Genomic DNA, 24,570 nt, shown 5'->3' with positions numbered 1-24,570 from the left:
ACCACCCAGGGAGGCCACACCTGCACAGTTCAGGTTGCAGTGGTAGCTGAAAAAGTCGGTCACCTGACTAGGTGGCCCCAAGAGTACAATCCACCTCCACGCTGGCCGCCACCATCCGTGGTCACCAGCCATCTTGCCTGCAGCCTCCTAATTTGGGGGCACTTTCTCCTCAGACCCCTGCCAGCACTTTCCACTAGATTCAAGAGCTCATTTCTTTCTCTTTGAGACCAGTTCCCCAGTCTCTGTGACAGCCCTCGGATCTCAGAAGCGAAGAACCATGAGCAGTTCAGAAGCACGCTGTACAATATAAAATTTATTATAAAACTTCAGCAAATATAAATATCCAGGCACCCATTCTGAGTGGAGCTACAGGCAGGAAAGGAGAACTAAAAGCAGCACCAATAAAGGGGGATGCTGGGGTCCGACGGGCAGCTTGTCGCTGGGACACTGTTGGCCTTCTTTCTGAATGGGTCTTACCAAAACAACCAAAATTTATGGAAAAAAAATTAAAAAACCCACAACACACACAAATGAAACACAGGGCTCTAAGGTCATCATGTCAGCTGATGTTCATCCCAGTGGTTGGGACCAACCACCACCCTTCATTAGGACGGCAGGGTTAGGTGTAACCGGCAATTCTCTAATTCTGGTGTAATCTGTAATGCTGTCATTTAAAAAAGAAAAGCGTTGAGGAATGGGTTCAAAGAGGAACACTCGCTTGTGAATAACTGAGAAAGATAACACATACAATACGAGATCCTCTCCTCCAGCGCGAGCGTCTGAAAGAACAGAAGCACCTTGGCGGGATTTCACGGTTCCCGTTTCCAGAGCAAAGTCTAGAATCAGGACGGAGTCCAGGTTCTCTGGGCAGGTCAGGCCCCCAGAGAGGACACCCGGCCCCCGTCCCTGCACCAGGCCCCTGTGTAGAGAAACTCAGGTCTCGGGGGCAAGGAAGAGGAGGCCTGGGGACACAGCCCGGGAGCTGTCCCGCCACCTGTGGCCACCTGCTTCTCCTGGTGGGACGGAGGCGGTATTCCTGACCTCGGGAAGGGGCCTCCAAGGTGGGAGGGAGGCGGCGCACTGAGCGGCGATATTTTGTTCCTGTTCCCCTTTCCTGGACTGTCCTCGTGTTTACACAGCACTGCACATGTGGCGCTGGGCAAGGTCAGCTCTGCCTGTCTTTCTGACCTGATGCGGCCAAAACACAAGTGCTGCGAGCACCGCTCCCGTCCTGCAGAGCTGGCCCTGCTGCCGGCCTCCACGCCTCAGCCAAACAGGAGAGCGCCTTCGTGTGCACACAGGGACGTGTTCCGACTCCCGATTCACATGCACACGCGCACACACACGCACACACAAACACACACAGTCATGTCAAAGAGCCTAACACAGTTTTTCCTCTTCCGGCTTCGGTCTTCCTTGGACACACTCCGATGGAGACCACGCAGCTCATCTGTGCTGAAACCAGGCATTGCCTCTGCCCAGGACGCGGCCCGACGCGCCTCACAGGTTGGATCTGGAGCACGTCCTGCAGCACTGCTCGCCGTAGAACTGGTGGCTGCACATCCCATGCTGGGGCACCAGGGGGCACCAGTGGAAGCGGTCTCTGCACGAGGCATCTGGAAACCAGCAAACTCCATGTCAGGCTGCCTGCCCAGCGCCCTAACGCTGCCAGCTAATGACTCTGGCTGGCAGATGGAGGTGAATGTGTCACTGCCTTGAAGCTGCCCAGGGCAGGTGGCACTTCAGGGAACAGGGGGCCACGGGGAACATGCTGTTTTCACAAGACCCTTCTTGGCACGTCCCCGCAAAACTGAAATTTTCTTTTGCGCTAATCCCACCCACTTAACCACTCACCCACCCAAGACCCTGGGCCCTCTGTCCACTGAACTTCGACTGTCTGACTCTCTGAGGGAGCCAAACCACCCCTCTCCTCCAGCTCCATCTTCTCTCCGAGAAGCCTCGACAGACAGGCCGTTGGTCTCTGCCAACCCCTGAGGCACGTGAGGGTCTGTGCACGGGGATGGTGTTTAGAGAATGCCCAATGAATAAGGTGGGCTTCTGCTTAACTGAGGAAAAAAGACTGCTTTCTTTAAAATTGCCCTTTTTGAATATGGTGAGTACCACTGAAATACAAAAGCAATCATGCTTTCCTAAAGCTAGACTTACTTCACCACCACTGATGTCATTTCTGGAGAGGCGTGAGAAATGAGAGGTGTGCTCTGTGGGCCACTTCGTGGGAAAACGAGGAGATGAAAAGACGGACACAGCAGACATGAGGCCTAAAATCTAGGGCCCTCTAACCAGTGGCACCCTTCTTCCTCAGGCCTTCTAAGGGACCGAGGCAGAAACTCGACAGCCCCACCCCAAACGCCAGGGTCAAGCCGAGGGGCTCCGGGCACTCACCCTTCTTCTCTGTGATGGGGCAGAAGTGAGTGTTGCAGGCCAGGGAGGCTGCGGGCTTCTGGTGCACGAAGCAGCCCCGGGCCAGCCGGCCCCCGACCAGGCACTGGACAGACCTCGTCTGCACGCCGCCCCCGCAGCTGGCCGTGCACTGCGAGAAACACACGCACGGCAGTCACCATGGCTGCCTCGTCCTCGGGCACCCCCTCTTCCAAGCTTCCCCCTCCCCCCCGACTCCTCAAGGCGGTCTCCCTCTATGACTGCAGGTGGCTGATCAGATTCTGGATCAATCCTAGGTATGGACGGAGGGGAGAAGTGCCTGGAAGTCTAGAATGTTCTTCAGTCATTGATAGTCTGATGGACACAAGGAAACTGGCGCATATCTGGGGATACTGGGGTCATCCCCTGGGCCTGCCGGGCTGTAGGTCTGGCGTGAAGAAGACAGTGCCTTTCACGGAATGCCATCATCAAGCCACCCTTTCTGGTGCTCCTGACTGGGAAAGCTTGACAAGCCAACTCCCACAGAGACAGGAGAAAACTAAGCCCCTTCTAGACCCCAAGTTCACACAAGCTGGATGCCTGGGCTCATTTTGTTACTGCATCTGCATCCCCCTAGGGGTGTTGTTTTCTGACACGGAGGCCCCCCAGTGCTCTAACGCACAACAGCACAGCAGAGCTAGAGAAGGAAAGAGTGGCAGCACAGTGGTTAGATCATCTTTCACTAGCTGGCCGGGCGCACACACCGCAGAGTATATGAGTGAGTCCATCTGAGATGAACTGTGGGCAAGACATCGGGAGATGGGGGAATCAGAGACACAGAGGAGCCCAAACCCGCAGCAGTTAATCTGCCGGAAAACAAAGCTACTCAAAGTCTAGACTGAATTATGTAAATTGTGCTCAAACAAGGTATGAGTTCGAAAATGTCAAGAATGTAGTCAATTAAGGAGCACCTGTGAGAAGGTGGGATCAGATAACCTTTTGGATGTTTCAGTGTGTGGTGCGTAAGCTAAACGGTTGCTTTAAAAGGTGAGGATAAAGCCGTGCAGAATTGGGGACATACATGACTCAGGCTGCTCGCCCAAGTGTACAGGACAGTGTGCCCGGACCCCATTCGAGCAAGTTAAGGCAGCAGCCCCGGGGCTGGTTTTCCACAGCCAAGATCAGCCTGCAAGTGAGCAGCCAGCTGCTCTCCTGCCTCCTTCTCAGGACCTGCTGCAATTAGAGCCGTGCAAAGTGGCTTTTCTAAATCCCCTGGGGCAGGGACTCGGTGATGGAGCAAGTAAAACACCTTCGTCTGCTCCTTGAGATGACAGAAGTTGAAAACAAGAGTCTTGAAAACTCATAAGCTGAAGGAGTTGTTCTTTATTCCTCTGTAGGTAAAGGATGGCTGGGGCCCCGGAGGTGAAAATGCAGGGGGTCAGCTGATAAGCCCGTGGGTCTGGAACATTTCCGTGAGGCTTACCCCCTTCTCTTCAAAACCAATTTCAGCAAAAGCTGCCAGTAATACAGTTTCAACATGCGACTACAGCCACCGGGAAAAAATAATGTTCTGGGCGGATTCATGTCTGATTTCTGAATCATCAGGCTCGTCCACGACAGAGCCAGATGTTCCCATTGTCTAGTACGTCTTTCTGAACATTCCGGCAGAACCACAATCTGGCCTTTGCACCTTGACTCTGCGTCTCAGACCCTCCCGCAGCTCAGACCGTGGGCTGGGAACCTTAGGAGCGAGGGCTGTGCTGGGACAGCCATTAGAGCTTCTCACTGGTCACATCCACATCCACAGGTATTGACAATGACTCCTGCCCGGGAGCTGGATTTCTTTCAGCAGCAGCAGCTGAGGCAGAATTCCATTCTTGCTAATGATATTATGCCTCAATTAGAAATCAAGAGATCTGGCCATCATTTGTCATCGCTTAGTGCCAAAATAATTAATAAGTGGTTTGACTCTTTGTCACTGATTCCTTTATTCACAAATACGAATCACTCACCTCCCTTGTACCAGGCACTGATCTAGGCACTAGATACTGAGTGGTGGACACAAGCGAATCGCCCCTTCCTCAGGGTACTCACAGAACGTCCCTGCTCAAACTGCAGTCCTGGACCAGCAGCCCGGGCATCAGCTGGGAGTCTGTTAGCAGCGCTGACTCAGCATCCCTGCCTCCCCCGGACTCTGCCCCAGAATCTGCACAATCCCTGCCTGATTCATATGCACACCACGTTTGAGAAGCACTGGGCTAGAGAGTTCTAAAATTCCCATGAGAAAAATATTTTTGGGCGAAAAAGCCTCCAAATTTCTCAAAATTTGCATCTCTTCATTTAAACTGAAAGAATTAAGATGTTTCATTGATAAAGCTGGTGAAACACCAGGAGATGGAAGCAAAAGAAGAAAGCTGAAAATTTTTATTCACTTTTCTTCCCAGGAAGGAAAAAAAAATGCAAGTTGTTCATCAATATCACAAACATAATGACTTGAAACTCGGCAGGGGTGTTGAGAATTCACTTTCCAGATTTTCCGGTGGATCTGCGATTCACAAACAGACTGATGCTAAGAATCACCTGGATCCCTTGACAACTGTGCAGATTCCTGGGTGGAGACCAAGGGGATGGAGCGTGTGGGAGACCAGGAGGCCCGCGGGTGTGGTGGGCAAGTCACACGACCCACTGCCTTTGGGAAAAGTGATACTCGGTGGCGTCTCCCTCAGCTTGCTGGCGTTTAACCTGAGCATCTGAGGCCACTCCTCCTACTGATGGCAGGACAGAGGAGGCCAGTGTGCTGCCTGGTGATGGTGACCTGCACCTGCTCCTCGACCTGTGCACAGTGACAACTGCCGTGGCCACCTGTCCAGACCCCCTTCCTCTTGGCTCCACCTCCAGAGCAGTGCCTTCGGATCACCTGCAGACTTGTGAAAACAGGTTGCTGGAACCCACCCCAAACCCCGGGCTTCATCAGGTCCGGGCTGGAACCTGGGAACCTGCATTTCTAACCACGCTGCTGCTGGTGCAGAGGTCAGGGCACACCTGCAGAACCACTGCTCTAGACGATCAGAATTGCACCGGCAAATGCCCTTTATTCTTTACTTTTCCTTCTCTTTTCTTTTCGGAACTGACTTCAGTTACATCTAAATACGACAAAAGTGGTGCATAGAGCCAATGTCTGGCACGACTGCAAACATGCGAGTCCTCTTGGAAAGGGACAGCAACTTTTCCCATGTGTGGCCTTGGTGGTCACTGTCATCCTGCAGTCACGTGGACTGCTCCCGCTCACCCCGCCCCCACCTTGCTTACTTCTGCTCACCTTTCAGGGCCTCAGTTTAAAAGTCCCATTACAGCCTTGGAGAGGACCTCCATGGGTCCCTACTCTAAAGGAACCCTCCTCTTGCGTTAGACCCCTCGTAGTGCTGTCACAGCTGTTTCTGCTACATTCCTGTGGATGTTTCTTTAAGGTCTGTGGCTCCTACTGGTGTGAAAACTCCCGGAGGGCAAGGATAAGCCTGTGGGATGGGTGAGTCAATCTGTGTCTGTTTGTGGAGGGGGATGAGGCCCCTTGCGGGTGGGTGCAGAACGTGCACAGGAACATCACCGTGCTCTGGAGAGACATCCTTGTACTGGCCTCTCCACTGCTGCCAGGACCTTCGGGTGCCTTAGAAAACCCCTCACTCTGCCTCTGGCTGTTCAACTCAAGCCTGCCTCCTTTACCCAGGGCTGGGGCCATTCAAGGTGAGCCAGGGCCTCTTTCCAAGACTGTCCAACTGGGGCACTGGATGTGGAAAAGAGTCAAGCAGGATCCAAGGGACGGCCTCCGAGGTCAGCAAGTAGGATCCTTTTGCCATTCTAGGATTAATTGACCTTCTCAAGGGCAACAGCACCCCCTTCCTCACCTGGGAGACCACCGTGCTGACTTGCACACTCTGAAAGAGCAGGCTGCATGAGCCCCAGACTTTCAGGGATTATAACTGAAGACATCTACTGAGCACAAATTTTCCAGAACATTGAAATGCTGCAGAACCTCTCCTTTCCTGTTTCTTAGACCTCAGTGGGTGCATCCTGTCTCTCCAAGTCTGGATCTTCTGCCCAGAGTAGCTCTTCCCAGAGACCAGATGTCTACCCGGTTCAGCATGGGTAGCACAAACCTCAGTAGCCTTATTATGACAACTTCTGCTCTAAAATAAATGGGGCTGTGAATTTTTGTACAAATTCAATTAGTTACAAACTCCTCCAACTCAGGCGGCAAGTACTGTGACCTCATCCATCAGTGTCAGCAAGATGGTCCTTGTTTTCCTGTGCACCACCCATGACTGCACGACGATGAGAGCAGATTCAGCAGTGAATTATTAGCGGTGGGCAACTGGCTATGTGTGCAGGGCAGCATCCTGTGATGGACCGAACACATTCACCCAGTCCAAGCCTGCTGAAGTCTCTACCCATTTTTTGTGTGCCCATGTGTGTCTCTGAGTGTGTGCATGCCCGTCTGTGCACATACCTGTGTGTGTGTGCCCACGTGTGTCTGTGTGTATATGCCTATGTGTGTGCATGCCTTTGTGTGTGTGCCCGGGTGTGTGTATACATGCTTGTGTATATGTGTGTGCATGGCCTGCCCGTGTGTGTGCATTTGATACAAGTTGGATACAACTGTAGTCATAACTGCCATGGTAGAAAACCATACTGACTGTCTGTGACGCAGTTCCTTGCCCCTCAGAGCCATGGGTTTCCAGGTCAATCTGTGCACAGTCCTGGTGAAGAGCCCTGGAACGAGCCAGGGCCAAACACTCCAGCACTGAGGATATACCCCCATCTCTCACATAGAATCAGACAGACAGTCCAACAGGTGTTCACATTGAAGCCATTTCCAGACCAGATTAGAATGTGAACCACCCGTCATTAAGCTCAAACGAACCAAATGATTTAAGTCGGTCCTACCAGGTGACACGACATTCAGTGTGATGACAAGCAAAGCCATTTAAACCAACAGAAACCCTGCAGATCAAATAATAGAAACCACGACCTTTCAACTGCTACAAGAATAAACCTGTCTGGGGGCGAAGTTCAGCCAGGCACCGGCCATTCATTACAGCCCGACAATTTCCCACAGTTCGAGGTCACAGAGTCTTGGGTACCAGTGCTTATGGCAAACATAGCCCTTTGAGTTATTACTCCCAAAAAGTTACAGTCTCAGAACATAAAAGATGAATCACACTGGATAAAACCATCAGGCGGCCTATGATAAAAATGACTTATTAGACAAACAGATTGAATATTTCAGACTGGTGAAAGCTATGAAAGATGTATTTTAGGTTCTAGGTTTTGGTTTAAATTCAATAATGATAAACCTTGTTTTTCTCTTTCTAAATTTGCCTGAAGTCTCTGAATTGAGCAGAGTGGGGTGAACACTGGCCTGGCAGCAGAGGGTGGGGAATGGATTCAGCTTCCCAATTGACAGAGGGGCAATGGTCTCAGGAAACCACCTCTATTTGTCTCTGACCCACACTTCTCAAAGGACAGAGAAAGCAAAGTGTCTGCCCAAGAAACACCTCGACTCAGCTTCCTAGCTCATCCCTGGCTCCATCTTGCTGGGAAGACTGTGTGCGCAGAAGAAAGTTACAAGGGGTCGCCTGGGAAAAGGGTGTAGCTAATGATACTTCTGGTCTATTTAAAATAGGAAATGGGAAAGCGATATCTAGCTCAAGCTCAGCCAGCCTGCTCCAATAATCTGAACTATTTTTAATTTGAATACTTTTGGGGAGGGGTTCATACATTTCTAAATGACAAAGCTACATTGGGTTTGAAGATACACAGAACCGTAAGTGGAGCTGGAACACTGGGGGCGGCGTGTAGCGTTGGTGGAGGGTCTCTCTTCCACCAAGGACTGAGGGAACGGTTCCCTTCTGCAGAACTCAGACACTGGAGCCGGGAACTCTTGCAGAGGCACCAGAGGTATGGCGGGGGCTGTCACGGTTTTGTAAGAAGTTTACTGATAAATAGCCAGCCCCGGGCTCACATGGACACAGACAAAGATCCAACAGAAAGAAGTGGTGGCGTCAGTTAAAGGGGATTTTGAACTAGTTTTATTCTAATAAAATTTTAGCTAATATTGAAAAAAGACTCCATGATGGATTAAGTTGGTTCTGATAAATATTTCTGTCTGTTTCCTTTGGGCTTAGATAAAAATAATTGTGTGCCATTTTTGCTCTGTTGAATTTGTGCATTCCAGTTCCCTAGTCAAGGCTGGGTTTTCAGGAGGGGACTGCTAATTATAAGTGCTGGTGGTAGGCACCCCTGAGGGAGCGTGGATGCAGAGCTGGGGTTACCTGCTCGGTGGGGAATCAGGAGAGTGAGGAGTGAACGAGCCCGCAAGCCTGTCACCTCTCAGCCCTTCCTGGCATCAGGGGACCACGATGCACAGAGCCTTGAGGTCTCCCCTCCGAGCCCCACATTTCTCCGGCTAGAGAAGGCCCAGTGGTGGCAGGCACTACAGTATTGTCAGATTCAACTCCTATCGTTCGCCTGCCCTTGCCCACTGGGACCTCATTCTCTGGGGGGTCGGGAAGAAACACAGTGGGACAAGGACACAAACCACCACCATAATAGTTGCCTGGAGCTGCCGTAACAAATGACCACAAGCTGGGTGACTTAAAATAACGGAAGCAGCTCTCACAGTTCAGGAGCTAGGAGTCTGAAGTCAAGATATCAGCAGACCAGGCTCCTTCTGGAGGTTCGGAGGGAGCATCTGCTCATGTCTCTTCCAGAGTCTGGCGGCTGCCGGCAATCCCTGGCGTTCTTGGCTTGTAGCTGCATCGCTCCACCTCTGCCTCTGTCATCTAATGGCCTCTCCCCCGTCTGAGTCTGTGTGTCTTCACACGGTCTTGTAAGGGTTTAGGGTCCGCTCTAATCCAGGATGACCTCATCTTAACTAATTAGGTCTACAAAGGCCCTATTTCCGAATAAGGTCACATTTTGAGGTTCTGGGTGGACATGAGTTTTAGGGACACTGTTCAACACAGGACACCGTGGATGACATGGTGAGGTGGGCCTCCTGAGAGGAGAGATGTGCAGCGGCAGGCTGGAGGGGGCTCTGGGAAGGGCTTTTGTGCCAGGAGGGATTAAAGGTGGACTGTAAAGCATGGATGGGGTCTCCCGGGTGGAAACAGGCTCATGTCTGGAGGATGAGAAAACACCGGAGGGGACTCAGGTTGTGGGAGAGCTGGTCAAAGTCGGGGGCCAACGGTCCAGTCTGGCTAAGTGCGTGTGTTTTCACTGGGTCATAAGTCCCTGGTCACTTCTTGTGCCTCCACCCTGGCTGGTGCGCTCAGCAAGCACCTGACCCCATGGGCCCTGATTTCCAGCACTGGACATCGATGTCCATTCCAGGACAGGTGGTGCAGACAAGGGACACCTTGCCCATTTAGCAGCCTGCCCAGCTGGCAGTCAATACCAGGAATTCTTCAAATCCTTAATAAAACTTACCCAATCAAACTCAGTTACTTGTTTCTGTGAGGGAAGGGACCCAGCAGCCTGACCGGGAAGTGAACCGTGGACGACTATTTATGAGCCTGTCAGGCCGCATTCCCCCCACCCTCTTGTGAGGGGGCTCTCCTCCCTCATCTGATCAGGAACACAGACTTGGGGAGATCCTCGATGGTGACCAGAAACACACGCTCTAGCCTGCGGCATGCCAGCCACACTAGATGGGTGTGTGAGTTTCCAGTTCAGCCCCGGGCAAGCAGGGAGAAGGCGTGTGGCTGGTGAGTGAGGATTGCCTTTGTTTATTCAGGATGATGTCCTTACACATGGGTCTCTCAACAGAGCACACAGTATTGATAGACGATGAAAACAAAACCCTGAGACAAGTGTGTCTTTGACTGTGTGTGCTGGGAGAGGAAAGTCCTCTAAATAAAGACCATAAGTGGCTGCCCTGACTCACTCATTGAATTTGTTTTTCCTTTAAAATTCACACATTCAGCAAACATTGCCTGAATACTTCATATGGACGAGGTGCCCTGGTAGGCACTGGGGGCTACATATATATAATATGTATATATGTACTATGTATCCACACACATAGGCAAATATACAGAATACACATGTAAAACACTTAGCATAGTGCTTGCCACAAAGCAATCTCTGGGTGAACCTCAGTCCCAATGGTTATTTTGTAACCATATCTGCTTTCAAGCAGCTCATGTCCAGGTGGGCAGCCATGACCTCTGACTCCTCACCAGACTGAAGGACAAACAGCACAAGATCCAGGGCAGGAGGCGTCTCCACTCTGGGGTCTGTATTCTGTCCCTGCCTCCTTTTGGCACAGGACTCTGGGGCTCCCCTTCGGAAGCTTGGGGGTGTGGGCATGCTCCCGCGAGGGCGCCCCCACTCTCTGTGGGAGGGACAGTTATGCTGAGAGCTCAGAGCAGCCCCCAGCAGTGCAGGCTCCCGGGAAAGGCTTGGCACGAAGAGTGAGTGAGTGGGTAAATAGGCAGATACGACACTCGGTCACTCTCCAGGTGGGGCCGACTTCGTGGGCAGGGGAGGCCGGGCCATATGCTGCTGACTGGGTCACTCCTACAGCACCAGGCACTGAGAAGACCTTTTGGGAAATATTTCTGAAGAGAGACAAAGGCAGGAATGTTCCTTTGAAAGTGACAGAGGACAGACATCAACTCAGGGGTCCTTGGGATCAACTGCTAGAATCAATGAAGGCCCCCCTGTGGGCCCTGAGAAGATCCTTTGTGACGGGGGCTTCTTGGTGGGGAGATGCCCCTGTGCATCTGATAAACTTAGGACTTCACCATGGGCATGTTGGAGCAAATGTCACTTGAGGCGGTTATGAAGACCCGGCCAGGACCGAGGTGTTTTATAAGGGGGGAACCATCATTTCCATTTGCTTCCTAAAAACCACCATTCCGCAGTGTGCCCGTGATGACAAGGGGCTCTAACCTGGTATTTGTTGTGCTGCCCAGAGCAGGGCTGGGACAGAGCAGGGCACCCCAGGGGCCAGGCTGAGGTGGCAGGATCCGCCCCAGGCGGATCGAGGCAAAGCGCCCCCTCCTGGGCAGACGCAAGCAGTGTGGGCGCTCAGAGTTTGGCCAGTGGGAGATAGCTTAGGACAGGTCAGCCCCTCGCAGCCCCCAGGCCTGGGTATACTCCGACTGCGAGCAGAAATACCAGCAGGAGCAGGAGGAGTGGGGGCGTGGACCCCGGACAGGGAGGGATCCGAGACACAGGGCAGAGGGGCAGAACCACGCGTAGAGAGGGGAGCGGGGCGCAGTGTGCGGAGCCCAGACCTGGACCAGGGAGGAAGGAGGGCGGTTAACTACAGAAAGAGCAGAAGTCTTCCTCAGAGTCAAGGAAGTGTGGAAGGAGGAGGGGGTGGGGGACACGGAGGCCCCAGACAAACCCCGCAGACTTCACTCGGCCTGGGCTGGCTGTCCGAGGGCCCAGGCAGGACATGATCATTTTCCGGGGCTCCACCCCCGTTCTCATTTGCGCAGTTTCGCGGCTAATTTAGTATAATCTCACAACCACCTACTTATTCCTGATCTCGTACTTCATCCCCATTCACACTCGCCTCTGGGGAATTCCGCCCAGCTTTTACCAAACCCACTACATTTTCCTACACTTAATTGGGTGACGACTTAGAACAAAGCACACGTGCCCTGAGGATTCAGTATCTTTGGTGATCACCCTGGGAAAGCCACACCCGCCCCCAGGAACGCGGGCGTGCGCGCGCACTCTGGAGAGAAGGGTCAGGAACCGGCTCGGTGGTGTTGGGGACGCACCGTCGCAGAAACTTGCCCACCCTAGCGCGCCGCCAACGCCGGAGCAGGGGCACTGCCCGCCCACTCTTCGGGAACCTGGAGCCCCTACCTGCGACCAGGGCGAGGCGAACCAGCCGGGCCGCGGGGGGCCCGCGGCTGCGTGCACCGGGGGCTTGGGGCACGGAAACAGGGCGCAGGCGCGCTCCAGCTCCAGGCCGGGCTGCGGCAAGTGCAGGCACTTCTTCGAGGCCAGCTCGCGGTACTTCCCAGAAATGTACTTCTCAACACATTTTAAGAATCTCTTCTGTGTTCCTCCTTCACATGTAGCAGAGCACTAAAAATAAAAGAAAACAAAAGACGTGTGTGAAAAATATTTCTTCTGTGGTAATTGTCTCTTTTACAAAATCATTGAGTTGAAATGTGTCCGGATGATATCAGCTTGGACATTGATATAAGTGAAAACATTCAGTGAAATTTATGGGACCTCAGCATTTTAAAAAGGCGTTACAGTATCTGTCATAAAAAAAGGAGGATCTTGAGGTCACAGAGGCCATGAAACCGGAGTAATTATAAAGCTGTCATTTCACTGGGAAATTAAAATGTTGGGCTGTAACTGACATCAGAATGCACTGAAATCTAATACACAAGGACGTGAGGTCAACCCGACATCTCCAGAGATTAACACCACCCAACTCCAGACGCTGCTGGCCCTAAAGCAGGGATGGGCAGAAGACACCCACGGGTCACAAAGCCAGCCCAGAAAGCCGAGTGTCGCCGGTGAAGAGAGCAAGACGCATGGGAGAGCAAACCCATCTGTTCCCCACCGAGGCATGCTCTAAGCCAGAGCTGTCACCACTGTGCAGTGGGCCCCTGGGCAAGCCAGCGGGCCAGGCAGAGGCCGCCGCCACCTGTGGAGCAGGAAGGACACAGCAGGGCAAGGCGCACTGTTGTACCACGGGGCTGGGCTCCGGGGTCTCGGGAGAGAGGTCGCTGCCTTGGACTGGGGAGTGTGGGTGATGCTGAGCCCGATGGGCGATTCTATCTGGGCTGAAGAGTCTGCGGGTTATATAAGCCGGGAGCCAGGTGGCGGCACCTGCCGGGGTCTGGCCTCGCACTCACGTGCTTAGGGTCACAGGTGTGCTCCGGGTGGGCCTGATGCCAAGGTGGAGACCGAGCTGGAAGACCCCTCTCGAGTGCCTGCTGGGGCTGTGCCTAAGAGAATAGCTCTGGGGTGTGTGTGTGCGTGTGTGTGTGCGTATGTGTTAAATATTCAAAGTGAGGACTCTCCACCTGGATACCACCCACAGATTATACAGCCCTGGTTACTTCCTTCCTATGGACTCGACTATTGGGGATACGCACAGAAAGAAAGGTCTTTTCTAGTGACAGTGCGACTTGTCCGACCAGACGCTGACATTCCTGTGTCCCAAGTGAGTTCTTCCGTAGCGATGGCAGGCTTACTTCATCGAGCGGCCATGTTTTTATTTTTCAGTGGCAAACTGAAACGGTTGTCAGTGGGGTGAAATGCCCTGCTCGGCATAGCCGTCCCTTTACTGACTGATTCATTCCGCCATCCTGAACTGGCATCATTCGAGGTATGGGGGGGACGAGACCCCAGGTCTGCCCCTGAGGAGCTCAAGATTGGGGAGCTCAGGGCTCTCTCCCCACGGTTGCTGCGGACAAGCAGGGTCCAGCTCTGGGATTACGGAGGGGGTCTCGCAACACCCCGTTCAGACAGGGCCAGCTCGGTGGGTTGCTGCTGGCATTCTGTGGATTGTTAGCTTTCTGATGTCCTTTGGGGCTTTATTAACAACTACATCTCTGAGTTGATTCACTCCACGATTAAGGAGCTTCGCACATGCCCCTCAGGCAGCCCCCTGTGTGTCAGCTGCACCAGTGGAGGGGGGCTGGCATGGGGCCGTCCCAATGTCCCCTTCCTGGTGTGAGATGCTGTGCTGGGTAGAGGTGGCAGCTCTGTCTGCACCCTCACGTAGTGTCCTGGCCTTCACTTAGGCTAAAGCGAGGCACAAAATCTTGAACACTCCAAACTCACGTTTGCAAGTGTTAGTCTCAGCATAGCAGGGCCAGGACAGACCCCGAACAACGCAAATTGAGGTGGCTTCCCAGCCTTCAGCAGAACAAGGCGTGGATTTCAGCAAACTCAACATAAGTAGTTTATTCCCCAAACATGGAGACTGCCTAAGGACACCTGTCTCAGGAAACGAGTTCCCTGTCTCTTCTCAGGGTAATGCACCCTCCTCCTGCTCTACACCAGGTCAGCACTTCCAGGGAAATTGCTGTGGCTGTTCTGGAGTTAGGTGGGTCCCCACCACCCCACTGACAGCGTGATGAATGCCCTCCTACCCTCACACTCGCACCCTGTTCACCCACTCGTCCTCTGCTCAGCACTGATTGGGTGATGACGCGTGCATGCCACTGGGTGAGATGCCTGAAGGACACGATCCGGAAGCCAAAGGAGACTTCAAGGAGTGAGGTGCCCTGAGGTTGACTGAGGCCCAGAAGGGCGGCCTGAAGCTGGGGTGGGGGACCAGAGACTCGGAGGAATAGGAACGGGGAGCAGTGAAACAAAGCCAGGAGAGGCAGCCCCGAGGGGGAGAGCTGGTCCACCGTTCCCCCGGCCCAGGCGCACCTACCTGGGACCAGGCAGACACAAGCCACTGCAGCTTCTTGTGTTTGTGGCAGCGCTTAAGCAGACAGGCTTCGTGAGTCCTGGGCTTGGGCTCCGAGGTACACACGGCGTCGGGCAGCAGCTGTGCCCTGGCGGAGGGGTTGGTGCTCTTACAAGCCACGGACCTCTTCCTCCATCCCTTCCCGCAGGTTCGCGAGCACTGGGCAGAAAGAGCAAGCGCCAGCTCCCAGCAAGGAATGAACTGGACCCTGCTGGGGTGGGGGTGGGGTGGGTCCCAGGCCACTGGCCTGTGAGGCCCAGTGAGGATCCAGCTCTGCATTCCACAGGAGGGGCCCAGCTGCCGCCCCCCCCCATGTCAACCCCGCCCCAGTTACCTCTGCCCAGGGCCCGGTGCTCCAAGCGGGCGGGCAGCTCTGAGCGTGGCAGGCCTGTCGGCTGGAGGGCACAGGCTGTGGACACAGGCTGGCCGGGACGCGCTCTGACTTGTAGTGTGCCCGCCGTGTGCACTGCACGGGCCGGCTCTGGGTTCCCCCACCGCACGTCCGGCTGCAGGCGCTCCAGTTCCCCACGGACCAACTGGGAGGGGACAGAGAGACCTGCGGTGAGGGACAGGGCCACCTCTCCAGGAGAGGAGGGGCATGTCTGTCGGGGCATCGGCCCCATCATTTCCCGTCTGCAGTCTACCTGCTTGTAATTATATTTAGTCACCAGAGAGGGGTCTCCCTGGCCAGGTTGCTTTCACTTCCTTGATTAGCAGCATTCCTGATGGTCATTCTTCCCCCTCTCCCAGTTTTCAGGTTCATCTGTATTCACAACGTGTCTGTTTTCCCTTTAACTTTATTTTTAAATGGAAAATTTCAAAATACAAAAACAAAGGCCTCTGTGTCCCCATCTGCTCTGCTCAACTTCAAAGATTATCAACTTATGCCCCCAACCCCTACAGCATATTGAAGCAAATTCCAGATGTGTAAATATTTCAATATAGATCTCTAAAAGATAAGGGGTCTTTGTTTTTCTAACATAGCCACAATACCATTATGCCGTCTAAAAAATTAACTATAATCCCTTAATATTGTTAAATATTCAGTGTTCCATTCCCAATTGTGTCATAAATGTTATAATTTAATCTGCTTGTTTGACTCAGAATCCAAATAAAGGCCACACTTTGCAATTGGTTGACGTGTCTTTCTTCCCTTTTAATCTATAGGTTCTTTCTTAATCTCATTTATTTTTCTATTCAATGTATTTATTACAGAAGGATTACTCACCTTACTGAGTCTCCACAGATTTCTTTTGGCCGATTACAGGATTTTGCAAATGACATCTCTGTGGTATCACTTAACACGTTCCTCTGTCCTTCCTATAATTTAGTAGTTAGATCTAGAAGCTTTATCAGATTCAGTCAGTCAAAAAATTTTTTTTGCGTGATGGCTTCAAAAGCGATAACTGCCAGTAGGAGGCTAACAACATCTGCTCATTTTTCTTTCAATTTGTTAGCAGCTGTTGATGTTTGAGAATATCATCTCTCAAAGCAACTTTTCTTTCTTTTCTGGTTATAAAAGTATTCCTTGTCGATGTGTATGTTGGCAGATGATGGAGGCTGGATGGAGTTGGGTCTGGGCTCGGCCCAATGGCACCACTGTTTGGTCTCAGATAAGCCTGGGTATGTCTACAAGGCTGTCAGCTGGCTTGTACAAGTCCACCTTCAGGAGAGCGTAAGGCACACACTTGGGGGGGCATGTGAGGACAGAGAGGTCCAGGAGGTGAAATGTGGTCCAGTAATGAGAACTCACTGGGCTGGAAGGCCTTGGCTCCCTCCAGGAGACAGCCCTTGGACTCTAAGAAGACTTGATGGCTTTCACTCATATTCGTTTTCCTGTTCAGGGCACTTAAGTAAAAACTGAAAATTCTGTGGAAAGCTTTGGGGCCCAGGGGGCTCCACCTTAGTGGTTGTGGAAAAACAGCACTGAAGGGAAAGGAGAAGCCACGATCTTCTTCCTTCAGACAGCACAGCCCAACCTTCCTGCAGGGAGGAGCACGATCGCCAGCAATGCCTCCCCCTCGCCGAGTTCCCAGTATGCAGTGTGGGTCGTGTTGGGGGTCATTCAGGGACAGCGAAGCCAGGGGAGCTGCCCGTGAGGCTCTGCCCCCAGCCAAGTCTTCGAAGAGGGCTCTGGGGGCCCAGAGAGGAACGTTCTGTCTTCTGTTCCACAGCATTTTGGAGTAGGAGTTAACAGAACAATGATTTTCTCCTGAATGTTGAGGTAAAACTCAGGATCTGTGAAGATGCCCTGGTTCATCCTCTGGCTTCGTGAGGTCCATCCCCTTCCCCCACACTGCACCCTGATAGTCACACCCAGGCGGGGCACCAAAGCAGCAGCCAGAAGGCTTGGTCAAGAGGTCATGAGATGCCTCTCGAAACGCCCCGTACCACGGGAGAGGCTTTGTGAGGACTGAGGTGTGGGAACCCGAGTTACACAGAGAGACCTGAAGAGAAGACAGAGACTACCCAGAGATAACCACAGTAATGGGTTTCTCACATCACATTTGCTTCTGGTGCTTTCTGTGTGTGTGTGTGTGTGTGTGTGTGTGTAAATATTTTTTTTTAACGTGGTTGAGGGCAGGCAGTATATGCAACTTTTAAATTTGGCATTTAAAAATTCAATGTCTAAAACAAGCATTTTTCTTACACTGCAAAGCATTTGTAAACATATTTCCCGAGTCTGTAATTTTCACGGTATGGACCAAGGTATGTGAATAGCTAAATAAGGAAAGAAGGCAAAACAGCTTGGGTTCCATGTTCCAGGAGATCCATGAACATCCTGAAATTATACCAGTTCTCAGTGTGCCCTGCCTGTCAGGATCTCTAAGCAAAATGCCCAGCACTTTTCTTCAAGTTCTCCTAGGAGTCCGTGACCCAAATACTTTTAGAGCCAGTGCTTGGACTCTTCTGAAAGTTCTAAGGATAATTTAGGTGGTGGAAGAAGGAGAGGGAAATTGATGATGCTTTGTGGATAGGAAACAGAAGTGAACCCTCCCCAGGACTGTTGGCAGCCCTGTCGTATTACTTGGCACTTTTAGGCTGAGTTGTCACATGAGAGTTTTACCCTGTAGAAGCCTTGAACTAATTTATACCAAGTGTTTCCCCTGAACAATTTTCTAAGAGAATGATAAAAAACAGTAACGCCAAGTTTTATTCATATAAGAAGAAACCATGTCAGGCTTGTGGGAATTGTTCCATACCGATGGTGGAAATGCTTCCATTTTGCAGCGTCAACAAGATCAGTGTGTTTTATTTCATGTTATACCATGGATATTATGCATCATTGTTATGCAACATCGGTTTTTGGCCTCATGGCTGTGATGATTCTGCACTTGGAGCCTCACGGTGGCTTTTGTGTTGTTTTTCTGTTTCCTCCCATTTCTTACATTTGCTCTCTTAACCCTGCAGCCTTATAAATTATAATTGGTGTGTCCACACTGGGGCTGCAAAGACGTCTTGGCTGCTCTCCGGCTTTTCACACCGCCTCGTTAAGTCCTCTGTCTCCATCATCGTAAGCTGTTCCAGGGGTTGATCCATTCTCTGCCCTCTCCTAATGGCATGTCGTTAAGAAACCCTCCTAAACAAAGATCGTTCACAGGGCATCTGGAAACGCCAAGTGTCTGTTTTGTTTCACGGGCAGAGCTCTGGGGAAATGCTTGATTTCAGCTCATGAGAGAGTCAGAATCCACGCGAGCTTCTGTGCTGATGTCTGAGGTTCCGGGAGCAGAAGCGAGGGGTGTTTGGCAGCCAGGCAGTGGTCATATTGTCCCACTCTGCTCTGTGTTTCCTACGTCCACCAGTTGGAACAAAGCAGGTGGCTGGTATTACCCAAGTCAGCCAGGCTTCCCAGGTGGGACCTAGAGGACTCAGCCGCCCAGCCACGGGGTACTTCCCCCGGCCCAGGGCTCCCCTTGAGGGCTCAGTGCTGCACGACAGGTGGCCATCACTCAGCACTGTGGGCAGGATTCCCTGGTGCCATTTATTCAATATTCAGCATCCCTAATGGCCAATAGTCCTGAGTTGTTTCTTAATAAAATAACTTTCCCCTCTCCATTTAAAAAATAACGTTTTGTTTTTGGTTGTTTAATGTTTCCTTTGAAAATGCAAATTTCCAACAAGGGTATTTGGCTTTAGTAAGATACCTTGTCATGAAGCATCAGCCAGGCAGCCCGGGTGCTGGAACTACCATCCAGACTCAGAGGCCCCCTGCCTCTCGGGGACCAGCGCCTGCTGCTCAAAGCAGAGCCCACCCAGAGCCCTCCAAGGGCTATCCTGGATTTAGCACCAGTCAGTCTCTCAGAGAACACATCACTGCTAGTTTCAGTTTAGAATCTAGTTTCAGTTTCCTTTTTCTGTTTATTCTCTTTGATGTCTCAAGACTAACTGCACTCTGTAGTGCTCTTTTCAGGAATACCTCTTGACCTTCTAGGGAATAGTCTTTCCTAACTCAATAGACGCATGGAATAATGACAGGGCAGAACCGTGACACAACACAAACCTATGAGAAGGCCATGATAAGTATCAGGTGTTCATGGCTGGATTTAACTCAGGGGAGGTGCCGCCGGACACAGTGAAAGAGAGCGCTAAAGTACAGCGTTAACTACGGGGGCTTCCGCCACATCAGTCAGGCTCTACACGTAGGTGTATCCGTCACAACTTTCAAGTAGGCTGTTCTTAATCAAATCATCCACTTTTACTTTCCTAAATGATCTTCAAAGACTTTTGCGACTATGAACATGGACACTCACACACTCAATCGTCCTTGGCCCAGGGTCGCAGTCTGAAGGGATGGGTATTGCGTGATTTTTGAAGACCGAAGGACCTTGTCTTCATATGAAACTACAGCACCTTCACATGTGCAAGTAATTTGAGATCCATCACACTTTTTTTCTAAATGAAATATTTTAAAGATAACAATGCACATCTAACAATAAACAGATGCCAGTTAGAAAAATCTGCCTTTTCTACAGGGAAAAAACAAGTTAAGTTAAAGAGTTCACGTAGGCTGTAAGCCGAAAGCTGAGGTCAGAGAACTTGAGGGGGCGAGGAAGGAGCAAATCTGATTTCCTGAGCCCACCTGGCAGGTGGCCATGGGCCGTTAGCTGGCCTGCCCCATCTGCTGATTTGGGAATTTATTATCGGTCTATGTCAAAGGACGTTTCACCAGTATCACAGGGTGCCAGAGACACTCCAGGCAAGTTCAGAGGCAGAAGTCCAGCTCTGAAAGGGCCAATGATCTTGGTAATCAAAAGTGTAAGAGAAGAGTGTCGATAGGGCCAGTTATTGGACAAACATTGCACTCTGCCCACAGACTCTACCTTCTGGAGCGATGCACGTAGTCTCCAAATCCTGCTCACGTTCGGTAGGAAGTGCATTAGGGGATGACAGCAACGTGCTGAACACAGCACCCACTCATCCCCCTCCACTGCAAGCTGTTTGCATGGATGTCAAGGACGCTGTCTGGGCAGGCCAGGACCCTCTGGCTATCTGCTGGATGCCTCCTTCTAGGGGCAATGCCAGGGACTGGCCCCGATTTCTACCTCAGAACCGAAAGTCCATTACTGACAACTGGTTGGCAAGGACAGGGACGGACAGGGACGAGACGTAGAGAACAGGAGACCTAGATCAGGAATGCAGGCCCTTGCCATCAGCAATTTTTTTTTTTTGTGAGGAAGAGCGGCCCTGAGCTAACATCTGCCAATCCTCCTCCTTTTTTTTTGCTGAGGAAGACTGGCCCTGGGCTAACATCTGTGCCCATTTTTCTCCACTTTATATAGGACTCCTGCCACAGCATGGTCTGACAAGCGGTGCGTCGGTGCACGCCCGGGATCCGAACCGGCGAACCGTGGGCCGCTGCAGTGGAGCGCGCACTTAACCACTTTCTCCACCAGGCTGGCCCCTGCCATCAGCATTTTGAAGCTGCAACTTGATAGTTACTTCATTTTGTTCGGCCTTAAAAGTCAAGACACTTTGTCCGACTTGTAAAACTGAAGGAGAGATTTATGAGCCAGACACAGGCACTGAATTGTTTTCATCTTTAAAGGCAGCATTTCTTTGCTGAATCACACAAAGCCAAACCGAAGGGCATCAAAGCTCCCCCCAAACGAGGCGCTGTGGGTGTTAATTTTATGGACTGTGAGAAGCCAAAGGAATGGGAATTTTTATTATTCAGCGGCCAGCATGCTATTTTTACCAGATTTTCCTGTCTCACTATCCTGTCATCAGATGTTATCTTGAGAAGAATCAATAAGATCTATAGAGCTCTCATTTACACGGGGAAAGACAGGGAAAATGAAATTACGAGGGACAAGCAGACCAAAGAAGCTGACCTCACTGTTCCAAACAGCCTTAATAATTCCCTGTTTCAACAAAAATCCTTCATCTGAAGGTTTTCTCTCTGTAGACCACTGAGGGCGTTTGCATCCCATTAACTCAAAAGAAAAATTTCAGCTTATAAAAGGTAAAAGGAAAATCAGTAGATTCCAACAACGATGAAGCACTGGCTGCCCCTCTATCCAGTTTCCATGGAACATTGGAAAAAAGAAGGCTGAAGGTTAGAGCTGGGAAGGACTTCAGAAATGGTCGGCTTTAGCAGCCGTGTCTTATGCTTGGGGAACTGAGCCCCAAGAAGCAAGGACAGTCACTGAGTAGCGGAGACGCAGTGGGGGCAGGAACCCCCACAAAGTGTTGTTCTTGGAGTTCATCCCCACTCTACTCCAAAGAATGGCTTTCCCATCACTGTGTTTCAACATGGGGAGGGCAACTCCCTCTCGCTCCTCTTTCACACCCATTCAGTGTCCAACTGTTGAACCAACTCTTTACATTACAAACGCCTTTGTTATGGAGTGAAAGATACTGGGGTGACAACTACATACAGGTGGGCAAATTAGCAATCCAGACCAAATCGCAACTGAAATCAAGTACCTACTGAATAGGAGGTACCTCCTACCACTTTGCCAGATTTAACACCCCAAATTCTCATGCCCAAGGATAGTACTAAGAGGCTTTGAGGACTCCGGACTTGGGCTAAGACAATGTTTCGCAGACCACAGCTGGCTGGTGGGGCTCTCAGACACTGAAAGCTTCCTGGTCTCTCCTCCATTCTGCAGGAATCACAAATCTGGGGGTAGGGATCAAGAATTTTTACAAAGTCTTTCCTTTCCCAGCCCGGTGGCCAAGATGACCGGCATAGTTGGGGGCACATCTCTAAGAAATGCAACACTGTGCTCTTCGGGACAGTCTAGGGCACTGGCTCCTGCGGTTGGGAACTGCCCTTCCTCACTCCCTTGTATTAAGGTCATACTGATGCTATTTTTTAACTCTTATGAGAACTGGAATGTGCCAATAAAAAATCAGAGGGAAAGCCTGGTGAATAGGTTCTTCCACAGGAAGGTATATGCCTTCATTTCCTGTCACTGGCAAATCAGAAGAGCCCACCCAGGCTCCTCTGTGGACCAGTCATCCTGGCTCTGTGAAGCCCTCCTGGTTTTAAAGACTGTGCTCTGGGGCAGGCTCATAGCCCCAGACCCAGTGACTGAGCTTCTGGGGGTGCAGAGTCATGCAAACTTAGGCTCCTCTCCAAAGAAAGACCACCCCAGAACCAAATGCTGAGGAGCTGGGATGGAGCAGAGCTGCTCCACGCATACTGACCCTTCCAACCTTGAAATAAAGAGCTCTGAGAAGTAAAGGTAACTACATCCAATACTGACACTCTTCCAAGCCTCCTGAACAACCCACTTGACAGCTGGAGACATTCCCATCCAAGGATGGCTCCATGGTGCAAAGTCTTTGTAAACTTACATTTTGCTTGGACATGGAAGGTTGTGATAATGGATGTATTCAGAACAGAGGACACCCTTTAGGTTGCAAATATTCCTCCTATACCACCGGGCCACCCAGGCAGACAGTTGTTTTTCCACTGGGCAGGGCCTCATAACTTCCTATGTGAGACTCCTCCTCCAGAGGGCAAAGTGGTGGCATACTCCCTGGACAAGTTTCTGTCCTGGGGGCCCTCTACATCAGTTCTGTTCTTCTCTGGACACTAGACACATGGCCTGGATGGGCTCTTCCCTGCCACTGGTTCATTTCCAGCCTCAGGAGCAGCTCTCTTCTCTCCTCACTCTGAACTGACCTGTCAGACTCATCGGGCCCCTCCATTCTCTTGGTAAAACACCCCAGCCGCCGCCCATACCATGCTGAGCACCGAGTGGGGTGAGGGCCAGCCTTGCCCAAGGTTGTCAGCATCCTTCTGCTGCCACCAATCACACATGGACACACATGGAAACAGCTGAGCCTGCACTGAAATCTGCTCCTGCCAGCTGAACTTGTTATTGGAATTATGTAATATAATTAAATTTGGTGTAGCTCGATGAAACATGAACTTGAAAAACGAGAAGGTTGTTTCCATGAAAACTAAGTTGAATCTTTGGAATGACTCAGTAGAGACCAGTCATTAAGGGGAACTGCTGTCAGCTTAGGCGTGGCTGAGACCAAAGTAAAATATGGACAAAAAATTAAAAATTTAAAATGATTTTGTACTCAGATGAATGGGATAAGTTTCACCCTTCTTTAAAGAAACTCAAACTGGACATCATAGATGTTGGGCAGATTTTATGCAAATAATCAACTTAGATCTTTAATAAGCACATCAAAATAAGCTTTGGTCATAATTAAAAGAATTAACAAATAGATGCACATTTATGTATTTTAAGTGAAAATAAAGGTTCAGTGTGCGCGCGCGCGTGTGTGTGTGTGTGTATTTTTAAGTGATTTTTTTCCTTAATCTACTTTTATCATCAGTGGGTTGAATATGAGCTTCTATTCTATTTGGTGAGAACCTCGAATCCTCCCTGTTAAACTCCTCACCTGTACAAACCACTGCTCACAGAGCATCTCCATCTGCTGTGTGACAGGAACCTGGAGCCAGCAGTCCCCATCTTTGCCCCCACTGCCCTGCCTGCCCATTTCAGGGAGTGGAACCCCTTCTGGCTTCCTTTCTGCAGCCCTTCCCCTGTCTCCCCAAATCACAGATTCTAATTCCTGATTCTCCAGCAAAGCTGCATCCTCCTGTACATCTGCTGAATCCAGGTCTGTGATAGTTCATTTTATATGTCAATTTGGCTGGCCATGGTACCTAGATATTTGTTCAAACGTTATTCTAGCTGTTGTTGTGAAGGTATTTTTTAGATGAAGTTCACATTTAAATCAGTGGACTGTGAGTAAAGCAGATTGCCCTCCATAATGTGGGTGGGCCTCATCCAATCTGTTGAAGGCCTTAATAGAAAAAGATTGACCTTCCCCAGAAGAAGAGGGAATTCTGCCAGCAGATGACCTTCAAACTTGAACTACAGCATGAACTCTGGGTCTCCAGCCTGCTAGTCTATCTGCAGATTTTGGACTTGCCAGCCTTCACAACTATATGAGCCAATTCCTTAAAATCTCTCTCTGTACACACACACACACACACACACACACATATACACTGTTGATTCTGTTTCTCTGGAGAACTTGGAGTAGTACAAGATCTTTGTCATTTCTCATCGAAATTGCCTCTGCATTGGCCCCTTGCTCCTAGTTTTGGCCTGATAAAAGCCAGTCTCGACTCTGCTGCCAAGAATTGTTTTCAGTGTTGACATGAATGTGTCCCTTTACCATCTGCAATCCCCGCCAGCTCCATTTCCTAGGATACACGCTCACCACCCAGGGGAACCTGCTGCATTGCTGCT

At 50.9% G+C, this 24,570-nt stretch overlaps 1 protein-coding gene across 1 annotated transcript in view; it reads right to left on the bottom strand.

The window, feature by feature from the left end:
- Window positions 1-293: 293 nt before the first annotated feature.
- ADAMTS16 (ADAM metallopeptidase with thrombospondin type 1 motif 16) overlaps window positions 294-24,570 on the bottom strand; it is a 163,313-nt gene continuing 139,036 nt past the window's right edge. Inside the window, exons 19-23 of the mRNA XM_087443099.1 lie at window positions 15,177-15,378; window positions 14,807-15,001; window positions 12,262-12,486; window positions 2,404-2,551; window positions 294-1,616 (exon numbers count right to left, since the gene is read on the bottom strand). Of these exons, the coding sequence (XP_087299225.1) occupies window positions 1,501-1,616; window positions 2,404-2,551; window positions 12,262-12,486; window positions 14,807-15,001; window positions 15,177-15,378 (886 nt within the window). The 3' untranslated portion in view covers window positions 294-1,500. The remainder of the gene's footprint in view (window positions 1,617-2,403; window positions 2,552-12,261; window positions 12,487-14,806; window positions 15,002-15,176; window positions 15,379-24,570) is intronic.

This window comes from Ceratotherium simum, chromosome 18, assembly GCF_057802395.1.
Source record: "Ceratotherium simum simum isolate JZ-2026a chromosome 18, ASM5780239v1, whole genome shotgun sequence".
Classification (NCBI taxonomy): Eukaryota; Metazoa; Chordata; class Mammalia; order Perissodactyla; family Rhinocerotidae; genus Ceratotherium; species Ceratotherium simum.
This window is presented reverse-complemented; position numbering and strand designations above follow the sequence as displayed.